Source organism: Dama dama, chromosome 15, assembly GCF_033118175.1.
Source record: "Dama dama isolate Ldn47 chromosome 15, ASM3311817v1, whole genome shotgun sequence".
Lineage (NCBI taxonomy): Eukaryota > Metazoa > Chordata > Mammalia > Artiodactyla > Cervidae > Dama > Dama dama.
The window spans coordinates 29287343-29310960 of NC_083695.1; the positions used below are offsets into that span (position 1 = coordinate 29287343).

Sequence of the window (23618 nt, forward strand, 5' to 3'; positions counted from 1 at the left end):
CTCAATAAAATGGGTACTATTACACCCATTTTATAGATGAGGAAATAGAGAGGGCAAATAGCTGGTCTGATTGTCCAAGCCTCAGATGTAGACCTGTTGAAGGCCCTGTGTTATCTCATAGCATCTCATACTGCTGTTTTCTGTGATCCATACTGGGCATCTGAGACCCATCTTTAAAGTCTTCAAAGACATTGCCCTGTGGAGTGTGGCCTGGGGCATTGATGCATGGAGTACTGGATACCATGGGTCCTCGGATAGCTGTTGGCTCAGGCGAGATGCTCTAGCCAGCCAGAGGGCCAAGGTGGGCGTTTAGGGGGAGCCAGGGCTGGCACCAAGCTGCCCTCTCTCCCTGCCCCAAAGGCCACCTCAGTTGGATTGCAGAGCCTCCTTGTCCATCTTTCTATCCCAGTTACTCCTCTTTTCAATGTGAATTGTGCTATAACCTCTTGACTAAACCAGTAACTTCTAGAATTCAAATCTAGCAAGGACTCTTAATGAAATACATGTGGGAGAATGTTTAGCTTTGAAAAATGAAAACTGTCCCAGCAAGTACAAACCCTGGAGCAAAGAAGGACAGGGCAATCTGTCCCATGAAATCCAAGGAGGGGGGAATATCAGATGACTGGGGGAACGTGGGCAGACTTCGTTTTTTTCTGACAACGTCCACCTTTAAAAAGCATTTGGGGGCAATTTGCAGAGCAGGGGCCGCCACACAAGAAATTCCAGTCTCCGGCCACTCCATGCCCATCCCTAACCCAAGCGTTTTATGGCCAGGACTGCAAAGACCATTAGTTTTTAAAAAAAGAAATGAAACCAAAACACACATCCTGCAAGATCATTCAAAAGCACAAGAGCAAGTGGGCCATTGGGATGTCACAACCGACGACCAGTGGGCTGGCGTCCTCAGTGGGAAGGGTCATGGCCCTACTCAGGCTTCCCCATGAAGGGGCCTGGGAGTGACCCACAAAAAGATCTGCTGATGCTGGTCCCTTGTTGTGAAATCCAAAAGTGTGAGGTACACACATGTTTATAACAATCGCTTCCTCAGAACCTTGCTGGGCTCGGTACCTGTAGGCGCAGTTTACACGGCACTCACCAGGTGAAGGCATCCAGAGTTAGATTCCCAGAGCCATCGTTTCTTGGCATCCTCTCAGCAGCCCCAGGAGGAGGCCCGGATGCTCAGGGAGCTTCAGGGAGCTCATGGATCATGGTTATGATCCATGCTCATAATCCTCACTGCAACCCTGCCACTCTTTCCCAAAGTCTGAATACTTTACTGAAGACACCTTCAGTCTTGACAGTGTACGTGTAACAGGACCCTAATTCAGAGCTGGTTGCTACTCCCTGATGTGTCCATGTACATCTTAGGATGCTAATTATCCCTCAGGGCATTTTGCCTAAGTGGCGTCAGCAGACACAAAAATCACTACAGAAATGCCCACCCTTCAGATGAAGCCACAAACCCAGCTCTTTCCTACAGGGACAAACACCGTCTGATTTTCAGCTCCTGTGACTTTCCATCCTTCCAGGCTCCCAGCAAACCCCAAGCCCTACCCCAGATTTTATGAGTCTGCACATATATGATTGCAAAAAAATATTCTCTACCAAAACAGTGAGGAATAAAACTTAATAAGCAGATTTCCAGAATGAGGAGATATAACCCCTGGCTGCAAAACAAAGCAGTTTGCTCTGAGCAGCTGAAACTCGTGATGCGGCTGAAGCCACAGGGCACGCTGTGGGTGCCGGGTTGGTGGCGAGGAGGGGCAGGACTCTGTTGGTAGTCTTTGCAGACACAGGGCTTGGAGAGGACCTGGGGACCATGGGCGCTGTTCCCCAGCTCTGGCAGAGACAGAGCAAGGATAGTGATTCACCCTTCTGTCAGATGGGAGCTGCCATTCACTCTCCCTGCCTTGAGGCTGAGCATGACAAGGATGCGACCGAACAGTCTGTGGGGCTCAAGGGGCAAGTTCACCCACAATGCCTGGGAATCGTCCCAAGTGCCCAGGCAAACCAGATCTTGGGTGTAGCTAGCCATGGGGCCCCTCACATGCTGGCCCGGCTCTGGCCACCTCTAATTGTTTCTGCCTCCTTCATCAGGGGGACAAAGGTGCCATTGGGATGCCTGGACGTATGGTGAGTTGGAGCATCTCTGCCTGCTCGGGCAGCTGTTGCTTGCTTCCCTGTGCTGGCCTGGCCTGCAGACCACCCCACCCCGCTAGGAGGCAGTTGGACCTCTCGCTTCTCCCCACCCAAGGCTGCTGCAGAAAGGACACTCAAGGAGGAGGGGAATGGTTTATTCCAATCCTTCAGATCTTGCAAAATGGCTTTAACTCTCCAGAGAACTGCCACGGCAAAGGAAAAATCCAAAAATGGCACGAATTGGCTCTTTGCCAATCACTACCGAGGATTCCCATCCACTCTACTCCCCAACCCCCACCCCGCCCCCTGAGACTGGCAGACACCCTCAGATTTATAGCTGTTCCTGCAACCATCCTCCAGCAAGAACAGTGAAAGATGGCAGGAAACACAAACAGACAGTGTCCTACAGAAACTACAGTGTAACCAGCATCTGGAGGCATCTTCCCTAGACAGAGGCTAGTGATGAAGACAGGGCTTCCTTCCAGGCAGTGCCTCCAATCCTCACCAGAAAGGTGGGGGTTAAAACCTTCGTTTCCTGCTGAAAAAATAAGATGGTGAAACGGAAGATTTGATAGGGAGCTTGTGTCACAAATGGGAAGATTAGCGCTAGGCTTTGAGGGCCCAGCACCAGGGTTTTTCCTAGGGCTTGGAAAGGAAGCACCTGGTGGCCACCTAAGGCAGTGATAACCACACCCCCGCCCCCCAAGTCTAGGACATGGCCCGAGCTACTCTCCCCGACTGACCTCTGACTCCCCACCAACAGCCAGCCTCAACCTTCACCCTGGTTTCCAGTGCCCCTGATCAACCCCGTGCCATCTTTCCATGTCATGCACATGCTTTTACCTTGTTCACATCACCACTTGGCCTGGGGTTGGCCTTAAGCCTGGGTCAGGCATCCTGTGTGCATAGGCTGGCCTGGTGTGAGCCCAGTGCACAAAGCCACCAGATCACAGCTAACACTTGAAAGTGCTGCCTCTTGTGCTCAGGGCCTTCCACGCATGAGCTCATTCGGTCTTCCCAAGAACTACATGAGGCAGGCACGCTGTCCACCGCCATCGTTCAGATGAGAAAACCGAGGCTCAGATGTTAAGTGTCTGTCCCAAGGCCACAGGTTCAGGAAGTGGCTTATCAGTGACTTTAATCCAGGCAACCTGACTCTAGATCTGTGCTCTTGACCCTAATAATGGAATCCTGCCTCCCAGCTCCCAAATCCCCTCCATGGGCATCACAGCTCTAAGGAGGGTCTGATCCTTAGGGTGAAGCCAAGTTCTAGGCCTAGGTTCTGGGACATTCCAGAGCTTCAGGACAATGTCGCAGAGCTTTGAGCTCCCTTGGGCCACCCAAGAACCATCAAGACAGGGAGACTGGGAGCCCTGGGCCTCCCCGTTGTGTGGTTCTCCCACCACTCCCCAGATCACAGCACTGTGGCATTCCTGCCTGACCCTTTCTCTAGGCGTCAGCTCTCTAACTCCAAACCCTGAGTCCCCCAGGCTTTCAGTGGGTCCTGTGTAGAGTAGGGGGATGACATTCAGCCAGCCTTTCTCAGGGGCTCACTTTGGGAAAGCCTGGGCCAGGTTCGTTCTCCACCGCAGCCCTCTGAGAGCCTGTTTGTCTATGAGCACGTTGAGGCTCAGTTTACCCAAGATTGGGGTGGAGTTGGGTCTGGTACCCAAGACACCCAAGTCCTTGCTCCTGACAGGTAAGCTTCAGGAGTCTCTACCCTGCAGGCAGCCACCAGCCAGCAGGGAAGCCTGCAGAGTGCAAAGCAGCCCCTCCAGGCCTGCCCCTTCATGCCCTCCTTCTTGGGCCCTATGGATGTGTCCCCCCAGGAAATGTCCATCCAAGCCTTGTTCTGACCACAGTGCAGGGGGGGCGGTGCAGCAGGAGAGAGAACGACAGGAGGTCTCCCCATTTCCTTCTACACAAAGCTATTTTCAAACCGCCCTGGTGCTTTTATGCTGCTTGTGCTGTTTTAAATGTGACAATGGACCCATTTGGCTGCTCAGTAGGCATCCTGGCATGGGCCACCTGATAAGTACTGGGGTGGCCAGTGGGTGCGATATGCCTGAGATGTTCTCGTGATTCACCAAAGGTGGCGCCTCTGGCTGCTATGAATGAGGGTGGATTGGTCACCCTGGGTCCAGGGGTACTTGGCCATGACCCACTTCCCTCTGCATCCCGGATGCATCCTCCGTCTTCCCAGATGTGTGTCCTTCTGTCTGTGCTCCTCTTCGCATCTTGCCTGGCCACCCCTAATGACTCCTGTCGCGTCTAGCTTGGCAATTTTGTGCTTGGTGTTCAGCTAGACCTTCAAAAGGACTAGACTCCACCTCACCTCACAGTCCTTGAGAAAGTCTCTCCCATGCCCACTCCCTCCTCAGATGCCCCAGGCTGCTGGGGCCACAGCTCCTCAGACATGTTTCTGGCCTGGGTGGGCTCTCCGTCTTTCTGTCTCTCTCTGTCACACACACACACACACACACACACACACACACACACACACAGATGTCTAGAGGGCCACTTAAGGCCCCTGCCACTATTTCCTTCTTCGTTATCTGGCTGGGGCCAGCTTTTGGGCTGAGACAACAGCCGGCCACGAGCTATGCTTGCCAGACTCGCGACCTGTCGAGTGTCAGCATCTGTGTTTTGTTTTGTTTCTTATTTCACGGTGATTTCTTGTGTTTGGTCATCATGCCATTAACACGACTTCTTGTGTGTGTGTCTCCCTCTCATCCTTTCTTTTTTCTCTCCCTCCCTCCCTCTCTCTTCCCTGCACCCCATGTTGCATGTGATCGCCCCAGGGAGGAAAGGGCCAACCAGGCGAGAAGGTGAGTCCACACTTTCCCCTCTGCACTGGCGCCTCCACCCCCTGGACTCGTGGGGGCTTTCGGAAGCCCCCCATTCCAGCCCCACTCCTGGTGCACAGGCCCCAGTGGAGGATGCCAGCCTGGCCTGCTCTGCCCTCGCAGCCTGTCATGGCTGGGTCTCCTAACAGCCTCCACCCCATCAGGCAGGAGTCGTGGGCTGAGGTCCCACTTCCCTGACTGAGGTCCCACTTCCCTGACTGAGGTCCCACTTCCCTGGCTGAGGTCCCACTTCCCTGGCTGAGGGGTCTCTGCAGTCCGTGGGGGCTGCACGTGGCCTCCTGGCTCTGATTTTGGCCTTAGACAGTCACCCTTCCCAGAGGTGAGGAGAGCACCAGCTGCCATTGTATGTGGCTGGTTCTACCCCCACCTGCAGCCCACCACTGCCCCCTCAGACCTGGACACTCTCTTTGTGCTGCCCCCGAGAGAGTCCCCCAGCAAACACCCAGACAGACTCCGGTGGTGATAGAGAGGAGTCTCCCAGGAAGCGAGACGCCGAAGAGACAGTCCTGTCCCGGAACTGGGTGGGCTCTGAGGGATTATAGAGCAGTGCAGCTAACCAGCTGGCTCTCGAGATGAGGCCCCGAGTGGGTGTGGGGCTTGCCCAAGGTCCCACAGGATTAGAGATGACCAGAGGGCTAGAAGCAGACTCCTGGTCCCAGCTCCACACTTCCTCGCGTGGACACTGCAGTGTGTATCTCTGCCAGTCTCCCTATCTCCAAAATAAAAATGACAACTGTAATGACAGCAACAACTGTGTATTACGCACAAACTGTCAGGCACTGTTTTAAGCGGTTTACTCTGTAACAGTAACATCCCAGGTAACAGTGATGTGGCCCTCCCAGGAAGGCTTGGTGGTCTCATTTACGTGAGAGGGAACTGGAGCACAGAGAGGCAGAGTCACAGACCCAGAGTCACAGAGCAGAAAGTGACAGAGCTGGGGGCTTCCCTGGCCGTCCAGGGGTTAAGACTTGGCGCTTCCACTGCAGGAGGCACAGGTTCAATCCCTAGTCTGGGAACTAAGATCCCACAGGCCTCATGGCATGGCCAAACAATTAAAAAATTTAAAAAATATTTTAAAAGTGACAGAGCGGGAGAGGATTCCCGGGGTGCCTGACTCCGAGTCGGACGCGGGTCCCTAACCACTGTCCTATGCTGTCCTCCAAGTATAACGAAGACTGGGTCTCACCCTCACAGGTGGTTAAACCACCCAGGAGAAAGATGGGGGACACGATCACAGTATAAGGACAATAGCAGACACTTGTTAGCCCCTTCGGAGACAAGGCATTCTTTTAAGCATTTTACACCATTATCTCATGAGATTTTCACATCCACCCTATGAGACAGGCGCTATTATCTCTGCATTACAGGTAAGGAAACTGAGGCAGAGAGAACTTAAGTAGCCCAAGGTCAGCCAGCACGGAGCAGAGCTGGGCTTCAAACCCAAGCATTCTGGCTCCTACCCATCACACTGTGTTGCCTTGTATAAAAATTATTATATAATTGCAATGAAATAAACAGCTACTAATTTAAATTCACTCTTCACCTGCATGTGAGGCATGACATTTTACAAATGCATTTCCATCCCTTGCCCTGTAAGGGCAGCAGAGTTTCTCTTAGCATCCTGTTCACAGAGGAGATATGTGGGCTCAGACAGGTTCTGTGAGGCAGAGAAAGACCTGCAGTTGAGGCCTGGGCATTTCCTGGACTTGTGGAGGGAAGCAGCATCCTGCTGTCCTCCAGCGGGGCACCGTCAGGATCCTTCTGCCAGACCATCACCTCTTACCCCCACCTGTGTCCATACAGCCTTCACCCTCCTTCTGTCACACTTCCCCAAGCTCCAGCACACACACGCACACACACACACACAAGCTTATCAAGGCAGCTGGACCACATGGCATTTCAAGCCCCCAGCCCAGCATCCACCGTACTCTCCAGGCTGAAAACTCTGCCGCAGGCTTGACCCCGCTGTGTCACTCCACACCGGGACTAGGAGGCCAAGGCAGCCCTGACCTCTGGGCTCAGGCCTGCGGGGCCCACATAGCAAGTGTGTGTCTCGTCCCCACCTCTGTTTACAGCAGCTCCATCCAGGGGGCTGCTGTCTGGCAGTCACAGGGGGTGCAGCCGCGTGGGCACTGGGGCCTGGGGAAGGAGACTCGGGGGTGTGAGATCTGGCTGGGGAGCCTCCCGGGCCGGGCCCTGCGGGGACGCCTCTAGGGCCTGAGCGGCTGTGGCTGAGCTGAGTCTCCCTTCTTCCCTCTCTCCCCCACCCCCGGCACCTCCCTCTCCCCCATCCCCGCTCGGCATCCTCTTCTCCCTGCTTCCCGGCCTGGGGGCCCACCGCCCTCTTTCTCTGGTCCCTGATCATGTGCTCTCACTTGTATCTCTTCTCTCGTTTCCTCCTGCTTCCCCACTGCCCTTCTTGATCCTTCTGGAATGTTCCGTTCATCCTCTTCTCATCCCCTCTCCTGTGAGTCCTTCATCTTCCTCCACATTTTCTGCCCCTTGTCCTGCGGTCTCTGGGTCTTGGGGTCCCCCCTCGCCCTCTCTGCCTTCCCCACCTGCCAGCTTCTCCCTTCTGCTCCTCTCTCCTCCCCTCCCCTCCCTCTCCCCCTCCTCCCTCTTTCTCTCCCCCACAGGGCGCCCCAGGAGATGCCGGCATGTCCATCATTGGTCCCCGTGGCCCCCCTGTAAGTGGTTTTTGCCCTTCTTTGGGATGGATGGATGGGTGAGTTAATGAGAAGGGCTGAGTGGGGAGCGGGGTACGCAAGTCCTGGCTGTGCATCTGGGTGTGATGCCCACCATATGGGATGCGGTCAGCCCGGCCAGGCCTCAGAGCTGCTGTCAATGTTAAAGAAAGTAGCCTAAATCTGCCTCAGTTACACCCTCTTGGGAAGGTTGAAAGCCGACCCTCTAGCCACGAAATGACAACAGCTGTGAGGCGGCCCTGCTGTTTATAGGCAGAGGGAGGAAGTGCTGGCTCTGCTTGGGGTGGGGAGGCCTGGTGCTCCAGCTTTCCAGGGGACAAGACTTGTTTCCAGAAGCCCAGGGAGCAGCTACCCGAGGCCTGGTTTCCTGACCCAAGCTTCCACTCCTGGTCTTAGCAAAGCCTGCCCATCACTCGCCCACAAAAGCTCTTTTATGTGCTCGGTGCTGGGTCCCAGTACCCTCTGCCCAGTGGCCAGGGGCTTGGGAAAATTGAGAGAGGCTTCCCCTCCAGGACAGTTCCTTAGGGACCAAAAGGGGGGCTCGGGTGATGCTGCGGGAAGATACCGTGACTGTGGGAAGGAGGACTGACTGTTTTTCTCAGAGAAAAAAACATGGGGCTTCAATCAAATCTCCAATTGTCAGAGCAGAAGGGACCTCTCAGAAGGGGAAACTGAGGCACGGGGAGGGGAAGGGGCTTGGCCGGGGTCCCGCAGATAGGGAAGGATTAGAACCCAGGACCCCTGGCCCCAGGGCTTGCCCCATAGCAATGGGCTGCGGTCTCTACACTCCGCTGGGCTCTTTTGCTGACTGACCATGCATGGGAGGGGGGAAGGGATGTGGAGGCCTAGCCTCAGATTCCCCAGAGCCTCACCCAGTGGGTGGATGAAGCCCTCTAACTTATCCCCCTGCGTTCAATGGCAAGCAGGAGTCTCCTACCCACCGACTAAGGAGAGGGGTCAGAGAGCAAATTGCTAAACTCTGTCCAAGTGAGGGGACCCTTGTGGCTGTGCAGTCAGGGAGGGGCTATGGTAAGAGCGGGGAGCAGAGGGGGAGAGCCCAGGAATTTTAACAGGGGGAGCCAAAGGATAGAGTGGGGATGGCAGGGCTGGCCGGTCAGGAGCCTGGGCTGGAGGCAGGGATTGAAGGGTCCTGGGCTGCACAGACAGGCCTTTCAACAGGTTTCCATGGCTCAGACCATTGTGTGTGTGTACACACACAATAGGGCTAAAGATTGACACTTTGCACTTATTCTATGGCAGGCAGGATCCTGAGACCTTTACACATAGCAGTTCGCTTAACCCTTATGAGAACCTCACAGGGAGGTACTATAAGCACACCCATTTTATAGATGAGAAAATTGAGGCCCAGAGAAATTGAGTGACTTGCACTCATACACATGAGTGGGGCCTTGCTAGGATATGACACTCAGCTGGGCTGTGTGCTCAGAGTCTGCCCTCTGAGCTCTGCTGCTGAAGCAGACCACCCGGCCACAGAGTTCCCATCACCTGTGCTTCTGGGCTCATGTGGCCACTCTCACAATGGACTATAAGCCCCCTCATGTATTGGGTATTCCCAACAAAGGTGGTATACAGCTGGAGGGCAAGTCAGGAGATGGGAAAGTCACAGAGAAAGACAGTGCCCTAGGTTCCAAAGGCAAGGACCAAGCCTGGGGCGGGCCTGTTGGGAGGACAGGGGAGTAACGCAGAATACGGGCCTTACCCCTTGGCCACCATCTCTGCCTGCCTCCCCATCTGACACGACGTTCCGTTTGTGTGGATCAGGCTGGTCCTCTCACACCCTCTTAGCTGCAGCTTTCAGCAGGCTACGTAGAGGTGGTTGAAAAGACCCTACATCCAGAGAATACAGTCAGAGGGCAGGGTCTGCTTTAGCCACAGCACCCCCCCAACCTTCCGCCCTGCTTCTGGCTCAGCGTGCATAAATATAACCACCACGCTGGACTTGGTTCCAGGGGTGAGAAGTACTTTCTATTTCTGGTAATAGTGACTGCTTCCCTCTCATAGACACCTGGAGACATGCTGGGTCCTAAACTGAAAGACCATGTATGTGCTGGTCTCCTTCAGCCCCCAGGAAAACTGTGAGGCAGGCCCTGCCAGCCCATTTCCCAGAGAGGGAAAGAAAGGTGCTTCGCTGGCCTGTGGTCACCTGGCTCCTCAGTGCTGGAGCTTGGTTTGGGCCCAGGCGGTCTCATTCCAATGCCAACATCGTTTCCCCAACACCCCCTTTCATGTTTTAAGTTCAACTGTTTAAGAAAGGATATTTACCTTGCGGAAAAAGCCCTCCCTGTGAGTGCTGGGTTGGTGTTAAGAGAGGCTTTATGGCACCAGAAGGCTTGACCAAGCCCAGGGCCCTCTGACTTTGGCCTGTGTGTGTGACCATCATAGAGATGGCGGGGCCCACCCCCACTGAGTCCTCACTAGACATCAGGGCAACCCCTGCATCTCCTCCCAGCAAGCCCCCTGGAACTAGAGAGAGTACGGGACCCCAGAAGACCAAGGGACCAATGCAGTTAAGGGGCAGAGGTCAAGTGGGCAAGCCCTCTGTGACCGGGGATGATGGGGAACATATGGCTTTCCACTCAGCCAGGAAGGGTCTCAAATATACACTGCTAATGAGAACCAGCCTTGCTGCTCTAGGGTTCACCTGCCTCCTCTCTTGGAGCTTTAGAAATGGTCTTTGCAAAGAGGGGACCTCCACGCACTTTGGTGAAGGATGGTTCAAGATGCCGGAACAGCGGGCCGCATTAAGCTGAGCTGGAGGCTGGGACCCTGAGATGCTGGCTGGCCCTGCAGGTACTGGAAAGGTCATTAGCCAGGTTAGGAAAGCCCACCATCTCAAAGGGAGCTTGTTCCTTCCCAGAGCCCCTAGCTTTTCTTCAGAGGCAAGGAAGAGCCCTCTAAAGTTCCAGCCCTCACTCACAAGGAGACACCCTACAACCAGGTTGATATACTTGCTGGATGTGTCTTCATTTATTCATTCCATTAATATTTGTCAGGCACCTACTGCATCCTAGATCCCGTGTAGACGATGAAAACCTGACTGCAGCCCACTTACCCTTTTGCAGAGAGAAATCACCCTATAGTGATTATAGTCCAGATGGTCAGTGCTTAGCTGGGGACAATTAGGGACATGGAGAGAGGCACCTGACCTGGGGTGAAGGCAGGCAGGGAGGACTTCCAGGAGGAAGAGGTAACTAAACTGTGATCAAGGAGGAGTAGAACTTCCAAGGCAGGTACAATTTCTGTAAACTACTGGAGAAATGGGCAAAGTTCTTTTTAAAAAATTATTTATTTATTTGGCTGTGTCGAGTCTTAGCTGTGCCACGCAGAGTCTTTCATTGCAGCACACAGGCTCTAACTGGGGCCCGTGGGCTCAGTAGTTGCAGCACGCAGGATTAGTTGCTCCGTGGCATATGGATTCTTAGTTCCCCAACAAAGCATTGAAACCAAGTCCCCTGCATTGTAAGGTGGATTCTTAACCACCAGGGATGTCCCAGGAAAGTTTCTTCTACAACAAAACAAGAGCAAGGATGGTGAGAAGGAGGTTGTCGGGTTGGGCAAGGACCCAATTGTGAAGGACATGATGTCCAGGAGTTGGGACTTTATCCGTTGGGTTATGTTCTGCTAAGGGGGGACATGACCAGACTTGTGGCTTACAGAGCTCCCCTGATCCTTCCTGCTCCAGCACTGAGCATGTTTAGAAGAGGCTGCAGGTGCGGGGCTGGCTGGAAGGCTTAAAATGGGCTGTGATGGGAGTATTTACAGAATCACAGATTTCCAGAAATCGGCAAATGCTGCACAAAGCAAGGCTCTCTTCCCTCCTCTCCCCAGCGTGAGTAAGTGTTTACTAGCACCGAGTCCTGTTGAAAAGATAGTCAGCTCTGACTTGGGTGGGGGAGGTGGATTGAGGCAGGCTCTGGACAGATCCATGACTGACCCTCTTTGAGAGGTCAGCCAAGAGGGAAGTTTTTCTCCAGCCAGAAACTTTGGTTTGTGCATGTTGCTTTACCCTACACACATACAGGCAGGAGAAAGGAAGGGAGAAGAAGACATAGGGATCCACCTGGCTCCCTCTCTTCCCTGGCCTTGAATTAAGGGAAGAGATTTTAGAAAGCAACGTAAAGTTTGTTTCCCTTTTTATTATATTGTTGTTTAGCCCCTAAGTTGTGTCCAGCTCTTTTGCAACCTCAAGAACTGTAGCTTGCAAGGCTTCTCTGTCCATGGGATTTCCCAGGCAAGAATACTAGAGCGGGTTGTAATTCCCCATTCCAGGGGATCTTCCTGACCCAAGGATCGAACCCAGGTCTCCAGCATTGCAGGCAGATTCTTTACTATCTGATCCACCAGGGAAGCCCTTGTTCCTGTATAGAAGGACATAATATTAATCAGCAAATTAATCTACAAATAAATCTATCATCCATAATTTTAACATGATTCTAATACCAGTGAATTGGGGGGTGGGCAGTTAGGAGTTCAACGAAACAATCTTCAGTTTCGTTTGGAAAAAAATCTTGTAAGGGTTTCAGAAACTTTTTGAAAAATAGAGAAAGGGGCATAGGAAGGAGAGGTGTAGTTCTTCTACTAGATAGTAAAACATATTGTAGAAACAGAGCAATTAAAAGAACAAACAGAACAGAAATAAAGCTAAATGCATCTTGAAATTTGGTCCATGATAAAGACTTCACTTCCCAATAGAAAAAGAAGATAGATTGTTCAGAAAATGATGCTGAGACAACTACAAACAGTTTAGAAATCAGAATAAATTTCAAATGAACAAATACTTAGATATAAAATATGCAGCCATAAAATTAGAGAACAAAGCATGAGCAAACATTTATATTTCTGAACTGAGGAATGTCTTTCAAAACATGACCTAAAACCCAGAAGCCATAGGAAAATATTGATACATTTGTTGACATAAATGTAGAGTTTCCATATGACAGAAAGTATACCATAAAAAAGACAAATGCCAAATTGGAAAGAATATTTGCAACGCATATAACTCTCAGTTACTATTGTTGTCAAAGAGCTTTACTCAAATCAGTAGGAAAAAGATAAACAGTGCAGTAGGAGTTACTGGTAAATAATGTACACAGGCAGTTCCCAAATAAATACAGTCAGTCAATGACCATTGGAAGAGATGTCCACCTTCGGCATGGATGTGAAGAGAGAGAAATTAAAATCCAGTTTCAAGCCTCTCCATGTGCCTCACCAATACCCAACCTCTCAAGGAAGTGGAGACCCAGTTTCCAGTTGGTCAATGACAACATCCTTCCCAAGATCTCCTGAAAAAGCCTTGGTTAGCCCCAGACTTGGCTCTGGGTTGAAGAGACGCACCCGGCTACCAGGGACGGCTCTGTAATTAGCAAACCATGTGATTATCCCCACCATGTAAATATTATCCAGAGTGGGACTGAAGATGTTTCTTGGAATCCTTTCCTCCTGACCTTTTCTTCGGGCCTGTCAGTGTTCAGCATAACTGAAAGTTTACACTGGGAGGTTTCCGGGTTTTCTCCTTTGTGCTATTCTTAGCATCACTTACCCTTGAGAGGAGAGAAGCCTGGGCCCTTTTGCTACATGAGTGGTATCTCCACCCTCTTGCCCTTTTGGATGCTTTCCACAAGCCCATCCCAGGCCTGCAGCATGCTCCATCCAGTGTGCTACCGGCCTGACCAGTGCATGGACTCTGCCTGCAGGGACCCGGTCCCACCCAGCCTTGTCCCCTGAGCATGTCCCCTGAGCAGAGGCCTCTGGACACTCAAGTCCACAGATTCAAGGAGGACCCAAGCAACCCGGAGAGGTTTCATGTTTATAGCAGATGGACCCAAAGAAATCCTCCTCAAGATACAGGGTCTGATTTGAAACTACTGCTTGGCAAGGACAACCCTCCATTGACCCTGAGACATATCAGATCAAAAACAACCTTACTGTGTCTGGTGCCCCTAGGTTCAGTGCAGTTTAACAAATTTCAGTTCAGTTTACCGTGATGGTGGCAGCTACTATCTCAATAGGCTCTGAAGATATAGTTGAATGACCCTGTGAGTTTATATAGCTATTCTATAGATGAGGAAACTCTATAAAAGCTATTTATATAGCTATTCTATATAGCTATTCTATAGATGAGGAAACGGAGGCACAGGGAAGATAAGCGACTTGCTCCGAGTCACACCGCCCTCGGTGGTGGAGGAGACAGGATTAGAACTCAGTCTGCCTGACTCAAAACCCCAGACTTGGGAAGGGACTGAGGCCATCTCAGCCAAGGGGAGACTCCAAGCTTAGAGTTAGTCATGTGAAGGATGTGGTGTGTCCAGGGACAGGCAGGTCAGCCAGGGCGCCTGGGTAGACAGTAGGTGGGAAGGTGAGGCAGGAAAGGAGCTAAAATGGTGCATCGGAATGAGATTGAGGCTGACCTTGAAAAGATATGTGAGCAAAAGAGAACCCTGGCTAATTCTTCAGAAGGGGAGTGATGGGATCCAGGTTTCTCAACTCTCTATCACCTTGGACCTCCTGGTCACCCCACCCCCGCCCTGGATCTGCACAGCCTCGGATTTCTCATCACCTCCACTCTTCTCCTTTGTCCTGAATCTGGGTCATAAACCTCTGGACTGTGGCCAATGAACCGGCCTCAAATTTCCAACCTGAATACCAATCTACATACTCTGCACCCCTGGAGAAACAGGCATGATGGCTTGGCATCCCACAAAGACTGGGGGCGGGGGGGATCCAGAGGTTGTCCAACCAGGAGAGCCCCATTAGCCAGGGTGAAGGGATGCTGAACAGTGGATAATCTGACCTGTTCTAGCCTGAAAACACATCCTGAAGGTCAGTTCTGATATCCAAACCATCCTTAGATAGGTGGCCATGAGCACTAACTGTAAATGAAGAGGACTTGGACAATCACAGTCAAGGAGTTCAGTGTGCTGTAGACTGAGTCCCCAATGTCCTTGTTCCCCCTCCCATTCCCACACAGGGATTCAGAGCATCTAGGCAGGCAGTGAGGAGCTCAGGGAGCTACTTCCCAGAAAGACCTGAGGAGGCTGACCACCTGCTTTCCCCTTTCCCACCCTTAGTCCCTGGAGGAGATTTCCTATGATGGTCCATGTCCATCTTTCCCCATCCTGCCTCCCAGGCTGTGTCTCCCAGAGATGATCACAGTGGAACGGGAGGGAAACCATGGACCCTCTGGGAGCCCAGGTGAACCAGGGACTAAGGTTTGGCTTCCTCACCTCCTCGCCCATCCTCACTCCTCTCCCACTCTTTTCAGGGTCAGCCAGGCACCCGAGGTTTTCCAGGATTTCCGGTAAGTGGAGAGGACTGGTGAGTTGTGTCTGCGGAGACCCCTGGTCCTGGCTGGGTGATAAACTTCAGGCAGGGCTGACACTCAAGCTGAATGTGCACTATTAAACCCCCATCAGCAAGGACCCCCTCCCGCTGGCTTTCACGGAAAGCCACCAAGGAGAGTAGCCTGGTGCTCGACTCATAGTGCAGAGAAGTACAGGGACATCAACATGGAACTAGCGGCGTGTCAGACCAGACAGGCTGCGAGGTCACAGGCTAGGAAGCCCGGCTGGCCCATGGACTCTGGGGAAGATGATGCATCTCAGGGAAGCCACCTCCAACCTCGCTTTGAGGGTCAGTCCGCCTGGGGTGTGGGGCAGTCAGCTGGCCATCTGGATGTCCGGGGAGCCCCTCCTAAGCCCTAAGACAGATTCTGAGAGCAGGATAGGAGGCAGGCCTTTCCTGCAGGCCTCAGTACTGGCCGGCCCTGCTATCCAGGAGCATGCCATCCACTCTCCTCTAGGGTGAGAAGGACTTTGGTACCAAGGTGACTGCCACCCATCAGGTGCTGGGCATGGGGCAGGTGGCATTTCAGTTACTCTTCACAAAGACTCCATGTCGGAGATTATTTTATTCCCCATTTTAGAATGGGAAGCCAAGGCTTACCCATGGTCTCATAACAGCCAGTGGTGAAGCAGAGACATGAACCGTACCTTGTTAGAGTCCAGAGCCTGTGTCCTTAACCACCCCCAGGCTGCCTGTCTACCAGAACACCTGTGATGCACAGTCTTCACATCTGGCCTGTTTATCTTTCAGGGTCCCATTGGGCTCGACGGAAAACCGGTGAGTGGCCCCTTTCACACTGTGAGTGCCTCCCCCTTGCTTAGTCCAGATAACTAGCCTGGGGTCTTTTAGTCCTTCTGTGAGACCCTGACTCCTTAGAAGGCGCTTTAAATAAAAATGAATCTTCTTGGGGTATAAAGTCAAGGAAGGGGAGGAGGGGCCATTAGAATGAGTTGCCCCAACCCCCGTGGGCACAAGTCCATGGCCAAGCTGTGCCCTCAGCATCTGGAGCAACATCCATCCTAGAATTTGCTGATTCTGGGCCTCCTGACGGAGCTGGAAGGGAGTGAGGCGGGGAGAGAAGAGGGCTGGAGAGCCTGACCTGCTATTCTGAAAGGAGCCCAGGCTCCAGCTCACTCCCTCGCCCCCTGAAACCCCACCCCAGCACCTCAGGGTGCCTCTTGTGTTCTCCTGAGGGTCTCCTGTCCTGGTTGAGCCCCCGCACACGCCCAAGTCCATGGGGAGACCACTGCCCGTCCAGAGCCTGTCTCTGTTCATTTCAACCGCTTTGACGTGGCTGCAGACTCAGATGGTCATGAGAGGGGCAGCTGTGGGGGAGGGGGTCCTGATTGCAAACAACTCACTTGCTCTTCTCCTTCCAGGGCCGGCCAGGACCAAAGGGGGAGATGGTAAGACCAGCTCACCCTAACCCTAAGCCTTCTCTCAAGGGCAGGGTGGTCAGACTGGCCCTCCTGGGCTAACAAACCCTACCCAGCCGAGGGAGTGTCTACCCCAGGGTCACTCCCCAGCTGGGTGCCACGCATCCTACTTATTGGGCACAGGAAGGAGAGATGAGCAGGGGGCTTCTCCACCTGAAGAATTAGGAGAGAGAGGTCCAGAGAGCGTCCTTGCTTGGCCAGTGTCACACAGAACTGGCAGCTAGCGTCACCAAACCATCACTCATGCTCAGCACTCACACTGGGAGCAAGGGGTGTCCATCCAGCACTACATCCTGAGCCTCATTTTCTTTTTTAAAAAATAATTTTATTTATTTATTTTTGGCTCTGCTGAGTCTTCGTTGCTGAACAGGCTTTTCTCTAACTGTGGCGAGCTGGGACTACTCTCTAGTTGCGGTGTGAGGGCTTCTCAGTGAGGCTTCTCTTGTTGCCGAGTGTGGGCTCTAGGGCTCACGGGCTTCTGCAGTTGCTGCCTGTGAGCACAGTAGTTGCAGCTCCTGGGCTCTAGAGCACAGGCTTAATAGTTGTAGCACATGGGCTTAGTTGCTCCACAGCACTTGAGCTCCTCCAGGATCAGGGATCAAACCCATGTCTCCTGCATGGGCAGGCAGATTCCTTACCACTGAGCCACCAGCGAAGCCCTGAGCCTGACTTTTTAGCATTCCCTGCTCTGGGCTGCCCAGGGCTCCAGGCGCTGCTGCCCCAGCTAGGCAGAGAGCTGACCTGGAGAGACACACAACTGTCCCCACCTTCCTCCTGCTCCTTCCCACCTTCTGCAGAGCCTTAACACAGTCCATGCAACCCCAGAAGTAATAATGATGGTCATCAGCCAGGCTCTGCTCCCTAATCCTCATAATAACAGCTTTTCATCCTCCACTCTAAAGAAGGGGCGATAGAGGCTCAGAGTGGTTGAGTATAGTGCTCAAGGCTACACAGCTCGTAAGTAACAGAAAGGGATTGAGACCCACATGGTAGGATCTTACCTTCCACCATGCCTCCTTTTGCTGCCAGGGCCCTTTGTTTAGAAAGAAAAGGACCCTTCTAAGGGGCTCCTCCTCCCGCCATCCTTCTGCCCCACCCCAGTTAACTACCCATGAATCTTCCCAGTCTGTTCTGGAGTTAGAACAAATATAAGGGGTGGGGGGGGGAAGGTGAGGCCACCCCTTCTACCACAAACCCACATCGGTGTCTGCCTCACAGTCATCCATCAAAATCCAACAGGCCACGGAGCCATTAGGCTCCTGTTTGACTTGGCACAGGGACCCTGAGCTATTAATCCCACATGCTGTCTAGTGTCATTGTCTTGGCCTGCTTATCAGCCGTCCATCTCCCACTCTCCTCCCTTCGGGATGGTTTACCGTCTGTCGGGCTTCCAACTTGAGGGCTGGGGCTTACCCTCACCTGCTTAATCTGTGTCCTCACCTGTCAAAAGGGGGTCACCTCTGCCCCACCCATCTCCCAGTAGCCCGGAGCAGCTGATGTAAGGTGTAGACAGGATCAGGGTCCCACCAGTCATGTAAAGGAGAACCAGGACTCTGAATTCACTTCTTATCCCACCACTCACAGGGCTGTCGTAAGGTGGGAAGAGCTAATTCACATCAAGTGTTTCAAACAGTGCCTGGCCCAGCAGAAACACCACGGGTAGCACACTGCCCTGACCCCAACCTGCCTAAAGGGGCAGCCTCAAGAGCTCGTTGGTGCCAAGTTTTGCTGGACCTTGAAATACTTAAACTCGAAATTCAGATTTTTGTTGTACTCTCTGTGAGCTTCAGTATTGGCAGTTAATTGAAATAAAAGTGTGTGGGCTCATCAGAATATCCCCAGAGACTGTGATTGTCCCATGGACCACCACTTGCAGTGTCCAGACTCCGTCCTCCTTGTCTCTGCAGTCCCAAACCTTTGGGTTATTTTGCTGGGCCCCTGGACCTCCCTCTCTCATCACACTCCTCTCTCTGTCCCCAGGGAAGGTGGCCTGGTCCCCTGTAGTTCACTCCCCTGCAGATGCATCATAGTCTGTTGAATTTGATACTAAACACTTGGTCAACTGCATGGGCTGGGATGCCACATGGTTTGTCCCAGAGACCACTTGTCCCTTCCCATAAACCTCCTGGGAAACTCCCGGTTTGGTAATTGGCCCAGTTAGCAAGTCAGGGACAAAAGGAGGCTTTCACCCACCCAGATGGATCTGTCCACGAGGATCCTGAGGTCTCCAAGCCCTACAGAGACTGGCCTGGCAGACGGGCCCTCACAAGCCCTCAGAATGGCGGCTGGAAGGGACCTCAGAGCCCCAGGGGGTGGGGCACCGCCTGTAACTGCAGCCAAGTTCAGAAGCCCTGCCCCCCGGGGCCCAGCTCTGTTCAGAGCACGTGGCAGAGTGGACACAGCTGGACCTTCCCGGTCCCAGCGCTGCCTCTGCTCACTGAGCCACAGGACCTCGTCTCCATCACCTCTTCCAGGAGAAGGAGCAACGCCAGCGCCTTCCTCTCGGGCCAGCGTGGGCGTGAGCTCAGCGTGTCCCAAAGCCTGCCCCCGAGGGGGTCCTCAAAACAAGGGGCACCTTCCCTCTCCCTCTCCACACCAGCCACACCTGAGGCCTCCTCAGCCCCGGTCTCAGGTCAGGCCCCTGAGAGAGCCAGCCGGATGCTGCATCCCCCTCAGAGAACCAGGGTCCACCCTGAATCCAGGCTCCTTTCTCAGCCCTGCAAGCTTTTGATCAGACTCCCTGGAGGGGAGCTCTGAGGCCCTTACATTCCTCCAAGAAACCCAGAACACAGAGATGAAATTCCTGCTTCATCTCTTTGGCCAAAATTTCCTCCAAAGTTCCTGATGTCTGGAATGCTGCCCCAGCCCCCGTGTCCCCAGAAGCCCTTCTGGCTCAGTGGGTTTGATGCTGAGGCTGCGGAGGGTAGGAGTTAGAATGTGCTTTCGGTTCCGAGAGGAGATGGCCTGGGAGTGCAGGGCGTCTGGCAGTAGCAGAGCCCTGTCCCGCCCGTCCATGCAGCCTCCTCTGTGGCCAGCCCACAAGACCCTGGCAGGTACAGGAATAAGTAAAAGATGACACCTATTCTTCATCGTAGTCAAGTGCGGGGAGCAGGGCACACCTAGTCATGTCCGCTGGTGGATGAAGAAGCTGGGCCCCAACAGCTGGACTGTTTCAGGCACAGGAAGCCCAGGCATGGGTGGCTAAGCCCGGCCTTCGGGACTCAGGCCTTCCAAAAAGTTTCTTGCACAATCCCATGCAGGCCTGCATGTCTGATTCTGCCCGTCTTCTTTATTCCACTCACTGTGCGCATTTCCTTCCCTCAGGGTCTGGCGGGTCCCTGGGGACAGCCGGTTGGTGTATAACCCCAGGGCTTTCCAGCAAAGAGGCTTCGGACCCTGAGTCTTGAGCCTCGGTTTCTGACTGTCTCATTTTCATCTCTTTGTAGGGACCTCAAGGACAAAAGGGAGAAAAGGTAAGCTGATGGGGGTTTTCTAGAGTTTTCATCTCAAGAAGCAGTCTTCCAACAGGTAGAAAGGGTTATTTTCAAACTTCAGTTCTTATCGACAGAAGCAGGGAACCCACTGTGGCACTCAGTATATGAGAGAGAAGGGAGGCTGCCCTGGGTGGGGTTCTTTTCTTGAGGGAAGGGGACAGTCTGGAGCCTGGCCCTTAGCCTCTTTCTCTACGCATCCCACCTGCCACCCCCATGGTATTTCCTGACCACCTCCCATGAGGCTCTAGGATTTCAGGGGGTCCGTTTTGTAAACTACTGGCTTGGCCCTCTTCCCAGTCTCCTATGTGCTCTGTCTCCTTGAGTTTCTGATGGGGGCTCTGCTGGGCTTGCCCCCAAATGAATGGTGCAGGGACCTGGCACCCCAGCTCAAAGAAGTCTTGTCCGAGGGCTCCGTTGCCCTTGCCTCGATGTCCACTATTCTTATCTAGGGACTCCTTTTTAGGGCCCACCCAGAGGATGGACCTTTCTGGAAGATACCCCCGCCAGGCGTGGAGAATAACCCCTGACTCCACCGTCATGGCACATGATGTATGGTGGCAGAGTCCTGCCCTTGGCTCTGTGGGGCCACAGAGGGGTTTCTTCCCCGCTGCCAAGCGGGCATGAGGGAGGGAGTCAGACAGAGCCCAGAGGCGGGTGGCGTGTGTGCCTGTGTGTGGTGTGTCCCCTGGTCCTGAGGTTGCCCCCAGGGTCCACCTCCCAACAAGTGTCTGACACCTCCTCTCCTTCCCTCTCTTCCCCAGGGTCAGTGTGGAGAGTACCCACACCGGGTAAGTGAGCCCCGAAAACTGATCCATCCCTGGGGCACAGCCCCCAGCTTAGCCTCCTCTTCCCTACAGAGCTTGGGGCCGGGCGCACACAGACCCTCTGCATTCAGCAGACAGAGCAGCGCCGTGATGGGGGCAGTGCGTCTGGCCGGCCCCCAGGGTTGTGCCTGGTGATCAGCGTGTGTGTGTTTGTGCAGAGCTATGTGTCTCTGTGTATCTACCCCTGTGCTGGCTGGGCCTGGGAGCCCCCAGCACGTGTGTATCTGGAGCTCCGAGTGCCTGGCTGTGCGCTCCTCTGCAAGTGGCCTTCAACATAACGCTGTGCAACTTGTGTGAGTCTGGGTCTGGCTCCCTACCCGGCATTTCTGTGTGTCTGTGTGTCTGTCTGTCTGTCTGGCCGGCTGGCTGGCTGGCTGCCTGCCCTGGCCAAATCAGGGACTTTTGGGTTAGTCATTGTTTCAGATGACCCAGACCTGCGTGCTGGGAGATAGTTGGAAGCTGACTATCAGTGCAAGAGTAAAGTCTTTGTTTTGCCTCTGAGTCAAGGAAGCCCCTCCAAGTGGGGTGGGGATTTCAGGGCTGGTGTCCTGCTCTTCCCCACCCCCGATCCAGTTCCTCCATTCCCTTGCTGCACCACAGGATACGGAGCCCAAAGCCTGCTGTAGTCCTACTGAGCGCCCTGAGATGTGTGCACTAACGTTGAGAGCCATTCTTGGGGGTGGAGCAGAGGGCAGTGAAGGTACAGGAGCCCCAGTGAGCCGGGACACCCCTCATTTTGTGGATCGCCCTCCAGCAGCGGGGATGGGGATGACAGGCATCTTTAGGTGTCCATCGCCCTGTCGTGGGCTTCCTTTTGCCCGCAACACACTCAGTGTGGCCAGCCTGGCCATCCACCCCTGCCAGGCAGGGGGCTTGAGGGAGTGGAGAGAAAGACTAGCCAGACTCGGAGTCTACCAGCTTGGCTCCAAAAGGCCCCGGGAGGGCCTTGCTAGGTGCTGACCTCTGGTTCCCAGGCCAGAGAGAGGCCGGGGGCAGGGTGCAGCCTTGAATGTGAGCGGCTGGGGTAGGGTTGAGACCAAGGCTGGGTAGGGGGCGCAGGCAGGCCGGCAGCAGGGCAGACAGAGCCAGCCTGGCGGCGGCATGTGCTCCAAGGAATCAGGGGCCCTGGTGTTCCGGCCAGCCTGATCCCGATACAATAATAGAAGGTCAGCTGTGTTTATTTGAAACGATGGGCTCACAGGATTGTTATGTTACCCGAAAGAAAGACAGCATCCCCCAGCAGCAAAGACAACACGACTGTAGCCGCTTTGGCAGTGTGTCGTTAGCTCTGAGCATGGGGGCAGGGGGAAGGGAAAGGCTCTGCCCTCGAGTCCAACCCAGGAAGAGGGAGCTGGCAGGGATGGAAGGCTCCAGCACACCTTGGCCACAGGTGGCAGAGAAACCCAGGGTTATGACTGCGCCAGGGTGGGTAACAAGTCAGGCTGGGTGAGAGTGGAGGTGGGGATCCAGCTGCTGGGCAGGGCGAGGCAGCTGGCACCTTCCATTCATCTGGAAGTGGGTAGGACAGCAGGGTGTTTCTCGGGCAGGGGGTCTGTTGCCTTTCTGAGGGGTCTGCAGGCCTGAAGGGGGTGGCAGGCCTCCCAGCCCACGAGATACATGATCCAGGTGGTCTGAGCCTCTGTTCCAACCTGCAGCATCCCCAGGGAGAGAGGGGGGGAGGCCAAGTGGGCAGTGGGTGTCTGGGGTGCCCTGGGAGTGGGATCTGGTATCTGAGCCTGGCACTCACTCACAGCCGTTGCCCTGTCTCCGCCCCCCACCCCTACCCCCTACCCCCTATCCCACCCCAGGAGCACCTAAGTGGCTCTCTAGCAGCTCTGCACTCCAACCAGATAATTATTCTGAAGGTTTGTAGGTTCTGGAAGATCTTTGGGCCCCTCTGGTGAGAGGCTCCATGGACACAGAGCACAATGTTGCACGTCCCCAGGCCCAGTGGGAAGGCTGGGGCTCCCCGAGAGACAGCTGCCCATGAAGGTGGCAATGACCCAGAAAGGCCATGACTGGGCTCCCAGGTCCTTGGCTGGGTGGATCCTCAGCCCAAGCAGCCCTTGCTTCCTAATGCTCCTCCCAGCCACCTCGTGTGAGTTACAATGCTTTCAGAAACAAGAGGTGGATTATATGTCATCTCTGTTTTCACCTGGGTTCTAACCTCTTCCTAAAGCTGTGGGGCGCTCAACTCCACTGGATAGAGAGACTGGAAGCAGCCAGAACTTCCAGAAATGAAAATTGCATTAGCTAACATGATTGCCTCTCCCTGCCCCACTCCCCCAAAAACGCGGTTGAACATGCCAAAAACGTCTTTGTCCAGCCTCGATGTTCCAAGCCCCAGGGTGAGGCCTCAGTAGCACTTAGCTGGTGCCCGCACTGGTCACACCCTCCTCCTGTTCCGCCCCCGGGAGCTGGGACTGACCACCTTCCCCAGATTCGCTGACACTGGCCCTTCTAGTCCAGCCGAAAAAAGAACCCAGGGGTGGCCGCCTACCAGCCTGGCTTCAAGTACCAATTTAGGCTGACTCTGTGGCTCCAAAGTCAGAGCCTCAGAGTCTCCTCCCCTCAGCCCTGGAGCCTCTGTCCACGACCAGGACCCGTGGGCCTGGCAGTGCAACGTTGGGCCGTGTGTCAGGAGGCCTCCGCGGCCTGGCTTGGCCGTGGAGGCCCGGCCAGAGGGCCCCCCTCCCCACTGGGGAGTGCTGCTGCCAACACCCCGAGGGCTTGCCTCCTTCCAGGGATGGGGTGCCTTCCAAGGGCAAGCTCAGCACTGCACTCACAAGCC

At 54.1% G+C, this 23618-nt stretch overlaps 1 protein-coding gene across 3 annotated transcripts in view; it reads left to right on the forward strand.

Annotated features, from left to right (window-relative positions):
- The window catches only part of COL13A1 (collagen type XIII alpha 1 chain), a 150495-nt gene that overhangs the window by 67925 nt on the left and 58952 nt on the right, over positions 1 to 23618 (forward strand). For 2 of the 3 annotated variants that reach the window (XM_061161703.1, XM_061161704.1), the window contains exons 4-10: positions 2098 to 2133; positions 7572 to 7693; positions 14994 to 15029; positions 15824 to 15850; positions 16453 to 16479; positions 19956 to 19982; positions 20765 to 20791. In XM_061161703.1, coding sequence (XP_061017686.1) covers positions 2098 to 2133; positions 7572 to 7693; positions 14994 to 15029; positions 15824 to 15850; positions 16453 to 16479; positions 19956 to 19982; positions 20765 to 20791 — 302 coding nt within the window. Of the gene's footprint in view, positions 1 to 2097; positions 2134 to 7571; positions 7694 to 14993; positions 15030 to 15823; positions 15851 to 16452; positions 16480 to 19955; positions 19983 to 20764; positions 20792 to 22635; positions 22693 to 23618 lie in introns of all 3 variants that reach the window. The other variant, XM_061161702.1, reaches the window with a different exon arrangement.